This window comes from Erigeron canadensis, chromosome 1, assembly GCF_010389155.1.
Source record: "Erigeron canadensis isolate Cc75 chromosome 1, C_canadensis_v1, whole genome shotgun sequence".
Taxonomy (NCBI): Eukaryota; Viridiplantae; Streptophyta; class Magnoliopsida; order Asterales; family Asteraceae; genus Erigeron; species Erigeron canadensis.
The window spans coordinates 19,470,106-19,485,713 of record NC_057761.1 but is presented as its reverse complement, the minus strand read 5'-3'; the positions used below and the strand labels follow the sequence as shown (position 1 = coordinate 19,485,713).

The 15,608-nt window shown below is 33.1% G+C and overlaps 1 protein-coding gene across 1 annotated transcript; it reads right to left on the bottom strand.

The window, feature by feature from the left end:
• Positions 1 to 545: 545 nt before the first annotated feature.
• On the bottom strand, positions 546 to 9,902 carry LOC122607790. The gene is made up of 14 exons (XM_043780841.1): positions 9,654 to 9,902; positions 7,753 to 7,827; positions 7,556 to 7,663; positions 6,967 to 6,999; positions 6,783 to 6,872; positions 6,587 to 6,703; positions 6,348 to 6,491; positions 5,628 to 6,032; positions 4,974 to 5,108; positions 4,089 to 4,307; positions 3,474 to 3,749; positions 2,759 to 2,884; positions 2,228 to 2,527; positions 546 to 1,230 (listed from the first exon to the last, which is right to left on the bottom strand). The coding sequence occupies exons 1-14, from the start codon at positions 9,861 to 9,863 to the stop codon at positions 1,003 to 1,005; spliced, it is 2,466 nt and encodes an 821-aa protein (XP_043636776.1). The 5' UTR covers positions 9,864 to 9,902; the 3' UTR covers positions 546 to 1,002.
• Between the last annotated feature and the right edge of the window lie 5,706 nt (positions 9,903 to 15,608).

Sequence of the window (15,608 nt, the reverse complement as noted above, 5' to 3'; positions counted from 1 at the left end):
AATTGCCTCTATACGACAAGAAGAATTGATAAGGATCTTGTCAGAAGGCAAAGGATAATTTCCGCTACTTCCGCGCGTATATCTAATTTGGAGGAGAGGGAGAGAGCTCTGGAGGCCGAGCGACTCTTAAATTACACAAACTTACTTGGTGCTTACACTAACCATTTTAGTGTAAGCAAGAATTTTAATGTCATGCCCAAAAAGTTCTTTCTTGGCTCTCAACTGTCCAGATTGTTCATCATAGTTTAAGATAAAGGTAAGAATTTTCTCTTCATATTTGTTAAAATAGAATATTGGTAACGGTTCCAACATGGAAGGATTTGCATGATTGCATCACGATTTAAATAAGGTGAATTTAGTAGTGAAAACGATGTTTTTCCTTGACTTAATTAGTCCGATTATATGACCCTCAACTTGATTAGAAAGGTCTTTTTTTTTGTTTTTTTTTCCTTTGCAGATCAATCTTATTCAATTTGATTGTCACAAAACTGAAAACAATGATAGGCATAATCCTAATACTCCGTAATACGGAGTAACAACATTTGTACTTTTAATTTTCAAGGTTCTTTTATATCATAATAAAAATGCAGAATGTTTTAAATGAAGGTTTTGACTTTTATATAACTAATAGCTAAAGGGTTATATACAAAATTCTAAGTCAAAAGGTTATTTATCAACTTCCTGCGTATCGGCGTGATGTGATGTAGAGTGTAGACGATGCCGACTACCAGTTGTGGCAGTCATGACTTGTTTAGCTTTGCTCCGTGAATTATCCCATTCCACATGTTGAAATCATCCTATGCCCTCAAACCAAATAGCATATATCATTTTCAAACCCATACCAAAATCCAGTTCCTCGAATCAAACCCACCCTTAAATATATATACTCACTGAAGTTTTTCATCATATATGTGTATGTTTTCCATCTTATCTGAAATCCTTATAATAGCCACATGCAAAATACATCATATAATCAACCCTATCCTGATCTATGCATGTTGCTTACTCGATTACTTGAACTTTGGCGCGCGATGGAGATGGTGACGAGTTGATGATTTCTTGACCAAGCTGATTAATTTTGTTGAGCAACAACATCTGCTCTGTTTCTAGTTGGAGAATGCATTCTTCTTCAACTTCATGCAGGCTTTCCAACTCATTCAGAGACATTGACAGTTCTTCAAAACTTTCATCCTCGATCAACGACCGAATTCTCATCATTGTTTGCTTCATCTATGAAAGTCATGGTATAAAAAAAATCAAGATGAAATCCAAAGAGTTACAATGATAACCTACATACAAGTGGCCCAAAATTCAAATATCAGAGGTGGACTCATTCCTTCAGATATTGGCCGTGTTTTATTGGTAAAAAAGAATTGTATCAAAAATCATCCTGGAGGTATTATCTAATCTACACAACCTCCATTTTTCAGATAACATAGGCTAATATAGTAATAGTAATTGTAATTACTACAAGTAAACACAAAGAAAAAAAGAAGAAAACATAAGTGTGTGAATCAACCTAATCAGTTGCGGCACACATCAAACAAATTACCCGTTTTGACACGTCAACCAACCATCCCGTTTTCACCTCTAGTAAATGTGAAACCATAGCATGTAGCATAAACAATATAGTCTTGACAATATCATTTTTGTAAGAAAGTATAACAAGTTATAAAATAAGGTTGCATATTTCTTACATATTTACATAAAAACAATATTCACTAGGTGCAACAATATTATATAGCTATTTTGCTGCATGAATGCATGGTTCTTTATACATCTTGATTTATATATTCCGATAATAATAGAATAAATTCCACTTGTTTTTCACTTTGATAGGTTAAAATATTATTAAAAGAAGAGCTGTGTTTATGACTCAAACCATGACGTAGGCGTACTGATCTTGAGACAAGTGGGGGCTAAATTCTTATTAGCAAGAACGAAAATGAAAGAGATCACTAAGATGGTACCTACACTTTAAAAAGTAGGAGTACCACAAAAGTCCAAGACTTAAAACAGTTAATCGATATCTAACTGTCAACTCTAACGGCCAGTAAACAAATCATTGCAAGTAAAAGAAACAAATGACGCAAGAAAACTAAGTAAACAAAAAGGAAAAAAAAAACAAGGAAATCCCAAGAATTGCAAAAAATTAACCCGATCCCCTACGACGTATCCCTATCATGATCTTAGAGAATGCAAAGAGCTCAGAAATGCAAGTGCTAACCTGGCCTGAAATTTGACGTCCTCTACTTGAGGGTGACTCAAATTCAGAAACTCTCTTTTGTACTTGCGGAACCTTTCTAGTAACTTGAACATGAATCTCACCCCTTTTAACACCTTGAAGGGGTATCCACTTATCTGACATCTCATTTGGAGGCAATCTCTGATATTCGACAATGCAATCACCAATACTTGATGTTGGTAAAAGGGCATTATAGTCTTTTACATGGAGAGCTAAGAGACTTCCGTCATCAGGAAATTCAAAAGTTTGATGCCATTGGGGAGTCAGGGTTTTATACATTACCTGTTGAAGTTAAAGCAAGACTAATTATGTGAACACGGAAATCACATGTAAATGCTACTCCCTTCATGCCCAAATAAATTTTGCAGTGCCCCAAAACAGATGCAATGTTTCCCGTTCGGGTAAAATATCAAAAATCCAAACACATCCATGTTAGTTTACTAAAAATGTTCAGATAATCTTGTGGGTTGAGTTTATTAATGATTAGAATAAAGTCAAACAAATAAATCTCACCTTAGTACTTCTCTTCATATTGCCATAGTGTACCCTGACATATGGGTCACTTGTTCCCCGAATGTCTGCAGCAATAAGATCTCGTGCTTCAATAAGAACAAGCTCTATCAAACCTCCTTGTGAACTCTAAATATCACCAGAAAGGCATGGAAGCAAATGTCATCAGACTAGACTAAGTGATTTTAAGACTAATTACTCCCTATCCATGAAAAAGAATCCATAGAAGGCTTGGGGAATCATAGATTGCTTCATTAACCTAAATACTAGGTACTAGAATATAGGTCATACTTTTGAGAATTGGTTAAACTATTTCCATTTTAATTCTGAATTAGGAAAAGTAGAGGTCGCAATGTTGACCAAGCAACTTTCATATAATTCAATTAAGGGTATGCTGTTCCATATTTTTCTCAAGGTAAATATGTCAAATGGGTTCAAAAGCCACCCACACTTTTGATAAATAGCCTCCTCTTCCATTATTTTCAAATGTAGTTGAGCCAACACAACCAGATATCAATAACAAAACTCACCCATTTTTTGGGTAAAACTTATTTTGAACCATTACCCAACGAACTGAATTGGTATATCCAAAAGTACTAATCCCAACACTATAGTCAAACTAGAAATATATCTAATTCCTTGTCTGAGGAGAGTTTAACACCATTAAAAAGAATGTAATTTAAAGCAATATAATAAAACAAACACAATTATTACATACCTTGGAAACTTCATAATCATCGATTGTTGTTGATTCGATTTGAAGCTGCACTTCACCCTTGTTGACTTTCTCAAGTGGAATCCATACATCTCGTACTACCCCATCCACTAGACCTTCCAAATTAACCCTTGCACCACCAATATTCTCATCTCCAAACATGTCTTCATTATAGACTTTTATCTTTAGGTATTCATTATCGCTGATCTCTTCAAACTCAAATTTCTGATTCCAAGCAGGATGGGAAGCATTTGCAGCACTTCTCGTCCTTCGGATAGTCTATCATAATTCATTTCAAGATTTAACACACGAGCTTGTGAATATAGGAATATTTAACGACTAACTGTCTCACTGTAGGATAGTAAAATGGCCAAGTTGGGTAACGGGTTCAAACTGTATTCTTATAGTACGGATTGGTCTGATTCAAAACATTTTTGTCCAAAAAGTGTACCCATTTTTTTATATGTAGCTAGCATGTCAGATATGATTACAGGTATATCATTTTATTCATTAATTTAAATTATACAGATAAAATGGGTTAGAAGGTTTATGCATCAAAACTAACTCTACAGGAGACTTTTAGCCCGTTTAGAAATAGAGATATGCATATACATATACCTTCCCATATTGTAGTTTAACATATGACTTTCCACTTCTGTCCTTCTCTAGAAGTTCTTTCCCTTCAACAACAGTGACATAAAACTTCCTTCCGGTTCTTGATTGAAGATTAGAAGTGGACCCATATAGTGATGATGCTCGTGTGCTAAGTTGAGAACCGCTCAAGCTATGCAAACCATTGGAAAATTGCCATTCCTTCAGTGTAAGTTTCACTTTCAACTGTAAACCCGTACATAGAAGCGTTAATAGAAAAACTAGTCATATGTAGAATGATTATTAATACCGTAGATCATAGTCTAAATGGTTAAAACAATTTTAGATGATAACACTATGCTCATAGAATTTACTGAAATATTTCAAGTTGCAAGAAAATCCCAGAATGGAAACCATCTTCAGTTTCTTGGGATAGAAATAGGATTTAACTATACTAGCATTTTCAAAATTGGTGATCAATTACTAATATTAGATCCATATCACATTGACCGTGATCTTTTCTATTTACAGAAATGTATAAAATCCACATTTGTAGGAGCTACTGCAGAGGATTTCTTACCTCTAGAGAGGAAGTTTTAATATAGCCACTGGAGATGGTTTGAGAAACAAAAGTCAATTCTACACTTTGTTCACAGATACTTTCCCAAATCAACTATTTTCACTGATCAAGTTGGGTGTCTCAAAAAGTCTTTTCCATTAAAACTTACTTTATTTTACACGTAAAGCATAATATATCTGGGTCAAATGTAATATTTGAGTCAATATATGTACCAGAAAATAACTAGACCTTATAAGTTTTTACAAGAAAAAAAAAGGTTGATATATATTGAGACAGAAGCTGTGTGATGACTTTTCAAAGCTGGCCTAAATATGTCATGCAAATAAGCATACCTTGGCTGAGTTAATACCCTCAAACGGAACCGTCATTTCAACTTCTTTTCCGCAAAACTCAGCATGCTTCGCTATCACACTTAATTCTTCTCCTACGGCCCAAAAGATGGTTGAGTCATCCGTACAATATCTCAGCTGCACCCATCAAAAATACTTAGATTCAAACGTGACTTATTTTTCCCAATTTATACGACAGTGACATTTGATTGTTTATGATACAGAAATTGCGTGTATAAATCTAGAGATCGAGAATTGGGCGTGTAGGCAGGTGGGCAATGAGTCATAATATATAGTTTTGGATGCGTCAGGTACCCGGAAAACTTTTTGCCAACATTTTCAAAGTCTTCATAATTAATTACTGTCATAGATGACTATGAAAATTATATTTTACATGATGAGTTAATTCTAGTATGATATGATCTAAGAGGTTTTTTATGCCATTAAAATATTCTTTCTGACTTTTTTACCTGTCAGACCTATTTTTTGATTTTTTGGATAACCTTTGTTATTTGACTCGTTACAGATAAACATAACCAGAATTGGCCCGTTCATAAGCTAACAGGTTGAGATCTCCAGTTGTACCTAATTTATGTAGAAATCAATGTTTCAGCTGGATTTTTGAAGCGGTTTAGCCCTTTGACTAAATACACATACCTTGATTTCACAGCTAGCAAGGTAATTATAATTCACAGTGTCTGCACAGCATTCATAAAGGTTAAACTTGAGAATTCCCGCATCATCGTGAAGAACCATATTGAACGTTGAATCCCATGTTGGGTTGGGTCCAGCAATCTCAGGTGTTCTCCTTGTCAACTCTTCAAGTTCCACTTCCACAAATGTATGAAAATCTTTACCCATAATCTCGGTATCCTCTACTACACCAGCATCACTTGTATACCTTCTTTTAAAACTATTCCTAGAAAGTTTCCCAGCATTTACAACTGTAACATGGATTACACCCCCTACCGCCTTTTTCCTCAGGTCCACTGGTGGCAAAGAAAGACAACGCCGACGAGGTTCAACCATTGTTTTATTCAGAGAATCATTACTTACTTTAACCTGTGAGTTTTAAAAACCATGAGCCAAGGGTTTTATCGTGAATTCTACGGTCCTATATGGATACATGGGTAGTTTGGTAATTGGTCAAAAGAGATTCAGACCAATTTAAGTTTTTTTTTTTTTTTGGTACAGATCAGGTCAGTGAAACGCTACATGTAATTAGTACACATAAATGGTTTGAAAAATATGATTAAGGAAATATATTTATTTCTTTTAACTAAAAAAATCTAAGAGATTTTATGCATAAAAAATCTCCTTCGCGAAACTTTTAATCTGTTCGGCCCGTTTTTCAAGTTAATATACTAAGACGCTTACCAACCACGAAGAAACACCGGGGAGTTCTGTTGCGGGTAATGACTGGCTGCCACCACTTCCAAATGCAACACCTATTCTGACTTCAGGAGTTGACACAAACGAGTACAAAACTGCTTTGCCATCCAAAATTGGTGAAATAAGAAGCTGCAAACGTACCAAGTGAGTGAATGATAAGCATCATACTTGGTTGGTACATATACATGCCTACGTGCTGAAAAAGTTAAAGAAGTTCAACATACATCCCCTTTGATGTGGAGGCTATTTACAACTATTCGAGCAGTTCCCATTGGCAACTTCGCAAGCAACATGATACTTATGTTAGTAGTGTCCCAGTCAAACCCCATACGGATGAAACTCTGTAAGGATAATAATACAAGTTCTGATCAAGAATTACTTTAAAGTTATAAAGAAGGTCCACGGATCAAGAGATCAAACCTGATCACCTATGGTGGACCATTGAGCCCCATGCATTCCCAATATAGGAGGGCATGAACCTAAAGAGAACTCTAGCAGCTCAATTTTTTCCTGACAGAAGAGAATAACCCTTTCAAAATGACATTCAGAACATTTGTCCTCTCAATCATGTGAGTTTAAAAAGCATACAGATGGATGAGCTTACAATTAGCTTTGGCTTCTTATGCTTTAGACGTTTCTGCATGAGGAAAATCAAGCCCTGTCAGCCTATACTAACTACATATATACAAAGCAAAGGAAACACATATAGTTTCATTGATGAGTGGTCACCTAGATTGTGATTTAAGACATGCCTAGTGTTGGGACACCTTTTAGTGTAAGTTGAAATAGGACTTGATGGAGTTGATCGACAAACACTTTTTGCACTCTTTCATAAATAAATAATGTACCAATAATATTACAAAGACAATATTATTAATATAGAGGTCATATAAGCTTCAAATGGAAAACCATAAGCTTTTAAATACAGACTTTGTGCAACTTTCAACCCGCTTAAGTGTTCAATCCATTTGACCAATTTCCCCTTTAGCTATAGATTGACTCATTTGAGATTAAACACAACCCAATTCCATCTGTTAGTATATAAATGGGTTGAATATTTTCACCTAAGGAGATGTAATTCATGCATGAGCACCTAATTGAAGTTTATTTCCTAAAACAGAATTAAAGAGTTTGATTAAATGTTGATCAAACTACTGATAGTATACAACCTTCAATAAGAAAAGGGTAATCACCTCAACGATGGATGAAAATTTCAATGAAAGCTTCGGATTAATGAAATTGGGCCAAATTTCAACTAAGAGCTTGTTGAGCCACTCGCAATGCTCCAATGGTGTTGTAGGCTGGTGGAAAATTAGAATGCACTGATGGTTCGTTCAACTTGTACTATAATAACCAAACCAAGAAAGTTATCTATAGTAAAAGAGCATACAGATGTTTGCAAAATGAGTTGTTTCCACTTTTTGTTCAAGTCTTGCACAACAGTCCGCTGCCGATAACTTCCATACTGCAGATTAATATATCAATCTATCTTATATTCCATTTTATACATAATACTATCAAACAATTTCATCATTTATTATTAAGACTCTTGTCATAAGTTTGAAACCAAATTAACTTGTACCAGCTATTATTATTTTTGAGATTCTAAAATCTGCATACGTATGAAGATTTGACCGTAAAACGTCGACAAAATTTTTGACATATACAGAAAGGAACAATTGTCCAACATTAAACTAGAAATCATTTTCTTCACAACCGCACCATACAGAATTAGTTTCGACCATTATTACTTGACTACAATACAAAACATATTTACACATCTTAACTACTCAAAAAACTAGACGACGCCTTACTTATCACCATGTTTGTACAAACTTTGACCGTTCAATCTTAATTTCACATGACCTCAACATATGAGTTATGCAACTATTAATAAGAAAGAAAATTTAGGTTTGCAAGACAAGAAAGAGTACATTGTCTATTTAGTATAACCACACCTAGTTATTTGATTTATCTAAAAAACGATTAAATGTTTTGTCTATTAGAAAATTCCAGTTAATACCATCAGCATAGATAAATCAACTCTGCGCGAAAGTGTTGGTGTAGAAAACTCATTTTATCAATATATCATCTTAAATTTATGATATTTGTAAAATTTAATATGTTTCTTTGTCCACAAACCTAGAATAAGGCAGTGAAAAAGGAAAAGCTTAATTCACTTGACAGATTTGATAGTAAAAAAAGACAAAAAAAATAAAATAAAATAAAAACAAGATGGTGTTTTTAGATGCAAAGCATTATTAAACAAATGAAGCATGTGAAATCTTGTTTGACACACATGGGATTTCTTAATACAGTAAAGTAATACACTAACAGTCATTCACTAAAGATTCTTATACTACTCTTTACCCTACATAAACATAATGAATGCATACATGGTTTAATGTAAGTTCCTTTGATACTTTAGCATTCAACAAAGACAAAGTTAGGTATCCCAAAAGTGATAACTTAACCTTTTTAATTTAGTAAGGAAATATTACAGCTAAATGAGACAATCTTTGATCCTGCAATCTGTGATCCCGTAACTCAATATTACTATAATGGTTTATTCATAAAACTTAAAAACCATTAGACGTTGCCTCTCATTTTATGCATCTTTTCTCTTTTCTTGAATCTATCTATATTTGGCATCGACAACTTTATAACAACCCTAAAACCGAACTCTCCTTACTTAGTACTCCCCACTTTAATATTTACCGAATCTTGTAGATAATACAATTCATAGTACAGGTGGCCAGCTCATATAGACGGGCATAAGGTCCATACGGGTTTTAGCATGTATCATTGTTATATATGATTCAACATACAGTTATCCCTACCGGGTTTTCCCAAGGAATAGGAGTAGATTAGAATGCCGTTCTAGAAAAAAAAAAAATACAGCAAATTTTTGGGATATGTGTGTTTTCCACATCGATTAACAAAAAATATACAAAGATCATCCTCTAATATTGAGGACACTGGAAACCCAGAAACCAAAGTAAGTTATAAACATGTATAAAGATTGTAACATATTAATAATAACAATAACAAACTCTAAGGTGGTCTAGTAGTAAGATGTCCTAAAGGCATCAGAAGAGACCCATCCGGGTTCAAAAACATCTTGGGTTGGTTGGCAGGGAAGAAAGGGCCACCCGGTTAGACCGCGGACATCAGAGTCCCCGTGATCCCTCTCCGGTTTATAAAAAATATAAGAATAAATGAAGTTGAGAAACAATTTAACAAAAAAGAAAGAGAAGAAGGTGGAAATTAATGAAGAGAAAACATATATACCTGAACAGTAGCCCAGACAGCAACAGCAAGAGGAACCCAATTGGAAAGATTAAAGAACCATTTCTCAATGCTCCATAAAAGCAACAACAAAGGGATGACTAATGGATATAATGGCTTTTCAACCATCATTTCTTTCAAAAACTCTTTTATTTCATTCTTTATTTCTTTCTTATTCATCATTTTCCTTCTTCTATACATACTACCATTCATTTTTCTTTCAAGATTTATATACAACTCCCCAATATATAAAAAGCTATATGATATGATATCACTATTATTATAGATAAAATACCATCATGTAACTTCTGGAATTTGTAGAGACAACTAAAAGAGATATATATGTTGACTTTTATATATATATTTAGAGGAAACAAAAAAGATGGAAAGCAGCCAACTGATGTTTACAGCTACTAGTAATAGTAGTAATATTAATATAGATGGAATTCATGGAGGCACACATACGTTTTTTTAAGTATCATTAATTAATAAAGAAAAGAAGGTAAAAAAAAAAAAGCACATGAGATAAAAAACCAAACCATAAGAGGAAACAGGGGAGACCAGACAGACAGGACAGGTCCAAGAGTTCAAGGAAGGAAGGACAGAAGGAAAGTTGATATTCTTGATTAGTTGATTTCCATTAATATATAAATGGAATTCATAAAAGGTGGTCTATTCATTTTTTTTATTTTAAAATATATTAGTGAAAGTTTTAACATGTGATTCTGCTGATCTCCTACTTGGATTCATTAACAACCATTTAAAATACTACTTTCTTATGTTATTTTATTTGTTAAGTACTACTCCGTAACTAAACTTCTATATGGGAAGTGGTATAGCTACAACAAGTTTTAGCCATCTATAACAACGCCTGCTTTATACAGTTGTACATTATACAATAAAACTTACACATTTATTGTAAATGACAGATAATTGTTATAGATTTATCACTTCCCTTCTATATACCACATCATTTTCATGATATATAAGCACTAAGCATAATATTTAATTATTTATCTATGGAAAATGATTGATCATAGATTAGTCTAATAATGTTCTTAATATAAGTTTTTTTTAAACATGCATAGGACTGTAGGAGGATAACTAGGCTACTATTTTAAAGGTTTTATCACTACTCTTTATTCATTTATATTATTATATAAAAGGGTTTATGGCATACAAATATAACCACTTATGACCAAATGGTTATGTAATGTAGTGATTTATTCATGTGGCTATGTAATGTATGCACTTATGTTTTCTTGGCTATACTATGTAAAATATGTACGGACTTTACATAGTATAGCCAAAAAAAATACATAGGTTCTTACATTGATTGACACAAATAAAAAGAATCTTACATAGTATAGCCAAGAAAACATAGATGCATACATTACATAGCCACCTGAATAGGTCACTACATTACATAACCATTTGGTCATAGGTGGTTACATTCGTATGTTGTTATCCCTATATAAAAGTTATTCACCCATATTAAAATGTTCCAATTCAAAATAACGATTATGCTTTTAATTAATTAATTTTCACAATAACTTTTATCTTATTAATTTACATCTTAAATTCTTATCTTTACTACCACCTTTACATTTTTTTTGAAAGGTATGTTGTATTCAAGTATTCACAGTCCTCGCAAATACGAGCGACCTAAACAATTACAATGTATCAAACGAATTTACAGTATGTTAAAGTTTACCCATTCTACCCAACTAAGCCTATGTTGCTTTGCTCTATTCTTGAACCAAAGGTACCCGAGCGCTTTAATGCTTTGAGTGATCTTCACCGGGCTAACCTCCACGTTGTTGAACCTCTTGTCATTTCTTGCTTTCCATATACACCAACACGTAGTCCATACGACTCCTTTATAGATCTTCCTTTTTCTTCCAGCAAAACCCATATGTTTATGAAAGTACAGTAGGTCCCTAGTTGAGAAAAGAATAGGTGGACTAGTCCTGCACCACGACCCAACCATTTCCTAAACCTGGTTCGCAACCCTGCACGAACACATAATATGCTCAATAGTTTCATCCTCCTCGTTGTACAGCCCACACATGGGATTCCCATTAAAACAGTTTCTAACTTGGAGCGCCTTAGTTGTGGGAACACGATCCATCAAAACTCTCCAAAGGAAGATATTGCACTTCTTTGGTACCCATTTGAATACGAACCGCCCACTAAAGTTCCTGTCCTCACTAATCAACTGCGTCACCCCTCTAACGTCAAATCCCTCCTTCATGTTCCCGATTCATACCCAATTGTCCTCCGAGTTTGTTAAGTTGACCTGTTCCACCAATTCTTCCAGCATCTCTAATTCTTTCGTTTCTTTCCCTCCAATTATTGAACCCTTCCACCCCCACTTAGCGTTATCCCCGATCCTATCCTTCACCGTACACTTCTTATCTTTTTCCATCCTAAAAAGCGAAGGGAACTCGTCCATAAGAGGCTTTGGTGTTAACCAAGGGTCGATCCAAAATCTGATTTCGGCCCCATTCCCCACCTCTCCTCTGATCAAGTACTTAACAAATGTCCCTGCCACCCACGATTTATCCAAATTTCTGACCAGTGACGTCCACACCCCCGGACTACCACCTTTACATAAAGGGAAAATGTTCCATGATGTTAACATCATAAATCTTAGATGGCGTTCCTATCACAAACTCACTTAAATCATTTTTTACACATGTCAAAAAGCCCCCATGATTTTAATGGTTTATAAGAGCAACATCATGCAACCAAAATAATGTTAACATCATCCAAGTTATCCCCATTAACAGAAATTACATTTATATCAACCTACATTACTCAACTTCACTACCAATCATTGCCAATACCGCATTATGCGGGTTATATAGATCGAGTGGTCTGACCCTTAAGATCTCATAACTCACAAATAAATGGGGTTACCATATACATGTTAGTTTTGTGGAGATGTAACTTGAAAACATAAATCCCTACGGATAGAAAACATAAGTATTAACAGAAAATGTTATATACTATAAACATTAGCCCCTGCTGTCACATTAATTTTTTCAGGTGATGAAATAAAAACTCAAACCCTTCCCTGAATGTAAGGTGAAACAACAGATAACCATTTGCTGTTAACAACATATTAGACAACAATATTACTAATACTAAGGATATTAAGGATTATAGAGTTTCCTTTTAAAAAAAAAAATCCTTTTACCACAATATTACTAATACTACTTTTATTTCTTTTTAGTTTGCTCTAAACGAGATTTTAAGTTTCTAACTTGTCGATGTATAGGTATTACGAGTATTAACAAGGGATTATGGCATACGAATGTAAACACCTATGACAAAATGGTTATGTAATATAGTAACCTACTCAGGTGGCTATTTAATGTATGCACCTATGTTTTTTTTGGCTATACTATGTAAGGACTTTTTTATTTGGGTCAATCAATGTAAGGACCTATGTATTATTTTTTTTTATACTATGTAAGGTCCGTACATATTTTACATAGTATAGCCCAAAAACATAGATGCATACATTACATAACCACCCGAGTAGATCACTACATTACATAACCATTTTGTCATAGGTGATGACATATTTACATTCGTATGTCATTATCCTTATTAACAAGTATATACTTTTTGACCGATGCATATCTGGTATCCCAATTCAGTACAAACACCCTATTCGTGCAATATACTATTGCATCATAATTTGTTAATTTTTTTTATTTCAAGTTTAAAATTTTCTGAATAGGAACATTACCAAAAATGATTACCAACTTCATAAAATTTTACTTCTAACTGATACTAGATGGGTATCCGCGTAATGCAGTGACGGTGATGGTGAATAGTGGCGGTGGAGGTGACGGGTGGCGGATGTGGCGGCGGTGATGGTGTGATTACTAATATAAAGGTAACTAATGTAAATGAGAGTAGTTTAGTTATTTTAAGGGTTAATGAATGCATGTTGTAAATAATTTCATTAAGGTTATTATAGTTATATTAAATGGGGGATATTAAAATTAAGAATGCATGTTGTTCTAACCTTACGTGTATTAAGAATGCATGTTATACATAATTTCATTAAGAGTATTATATGTATATTAAGTGAGAGATATTAACTTTAGTGAATAAAAAATAAGGATAGTGTAGGCATTTTAAAGGTTAAAATTTAAAAAAAAAAAAAAGAATGATTTATCTATATTATATTATAAAAAGAATAGTCTTTTTTATTTTGGTAATGTTGAAAATATGTAATATTTTCACTTAACACCCCTTAAAATACTTTCATATACACTATCCTCTTAACATTAATGATTAAATTACACTGTCAGTCCTTTATCATTTAAAATATGTCCATTAACCTTTTACATCAAATATATACACAACTCACCGTCGTTCCACCACCAACAGTAGTCCAATAATCACAACGTCGCCGCCACAACCACCGCCGCATAGTGCGGGTACCGTGCTAGTTCTATAAAAAAAGACTAAGGATAAAAATACGAGTAAAAGAGAAGAAATAAATGATAATATTAATTAGTTTATGATAGTTATCTTCATGTATTGTGATTTGAAATTTTCATTTATGTTTTATGGTATATATTAAATTGTGAATCATTTTGCTTAAAAGAGGTTTTTACTTCATAGATCTGATCAGAAAAAAAAAAATAATGACAACAAGATGCAAATCAGACGCATTTGGTGGGAACGAATAGAAATGAGAGAAAAAAAATGAGAATCACTTCTTTTGATATGATAAGAGAACGAAAATGAAAAAAGAAATGTAGAATAATTTTCATTCTCTTCGTTTTCTACAAATTGGTGAGAATGAAAATATTTCATTCTCTCCATTTTCTATAAATTATTGGATGATAGACAATATCGGATGCCACATCATTTTTACATTAATTTTTCTTTGTTTATTAGTTTTATCTTGTTATTAAGCCTAAGACATCATGTACCATCATTTTAAATTTATTTTTGGTTTCAAAAATTTCATGAATTTTGTTTTTAGATTACTTTTTTTTAAATAAGAACTTAAAAATCAATATGAAGAGCCAAACTATTTTGTGGTAAATGATTAATTGTATAGAAAATAGGAAGTTTCGATATGTGAAAAATGATCACACATATGAGGCATTGATAGGTTTTTTAATTAGGGTTAAATCCATACAAAGGTAACCTATTTACACGAATTTCCTATTAAAGGTAACCTATTTTGTTTTCGTCTATTTAAAGGATCCTATTTTCAAAAAATTCCTAATAAAGGGTATCTCGTTAGTTTTTGACAGACGAAACTCGTGAAGTGTCACATCATTGATGCCACGTCATCAGTTTTGCTGACTTGGCACTTGACTTTGACCGGTCAAAGTCAAGTCAAGTCAAGTGTCACGTCAGCAAAATTGATGACGTGGCATTTAACGAGCTCAGTCTATCAAAAACTAACAAGATACCCTTTATTAAAAATTTTTTGAAAATATGATCCTTTAAATAGACGAAAACAAAATAAATTACCTTTAATAAGAAATTCATATAAATGAGTTACTTTTTTATGAATTTTTCCTTTTTAATTATCTTAGAAACAAGAAAGTTTATTTACTATCGTAGCTAGTGGGTAACTGTTAGTTTTGATTTTATTTATTTACTTTTTAGTTTACTATTGAGTTTATTTTTCAAATAACCACTAAACTCGATGTCAAACAAGACAAAATAAAGACAATTTCAAAGCTGAGCAAACAACCGTAACACTCGATGTTTTAAAATCATTTTTTAACAAAGACAGAGTACTTGAGGTTTACAAGACTCTAAGAAAATATACAAAGTTTAGATATAATTTTATACTAACTAAAGGCAATAACTTTTTTTTTATAAGAATATGTCTTAGTGTCCATAAAAGAGGTATTAGATTTGAATTCTGAATGATATAATTTTGGGGTGGTCAAAGAAAATTCTAGAATC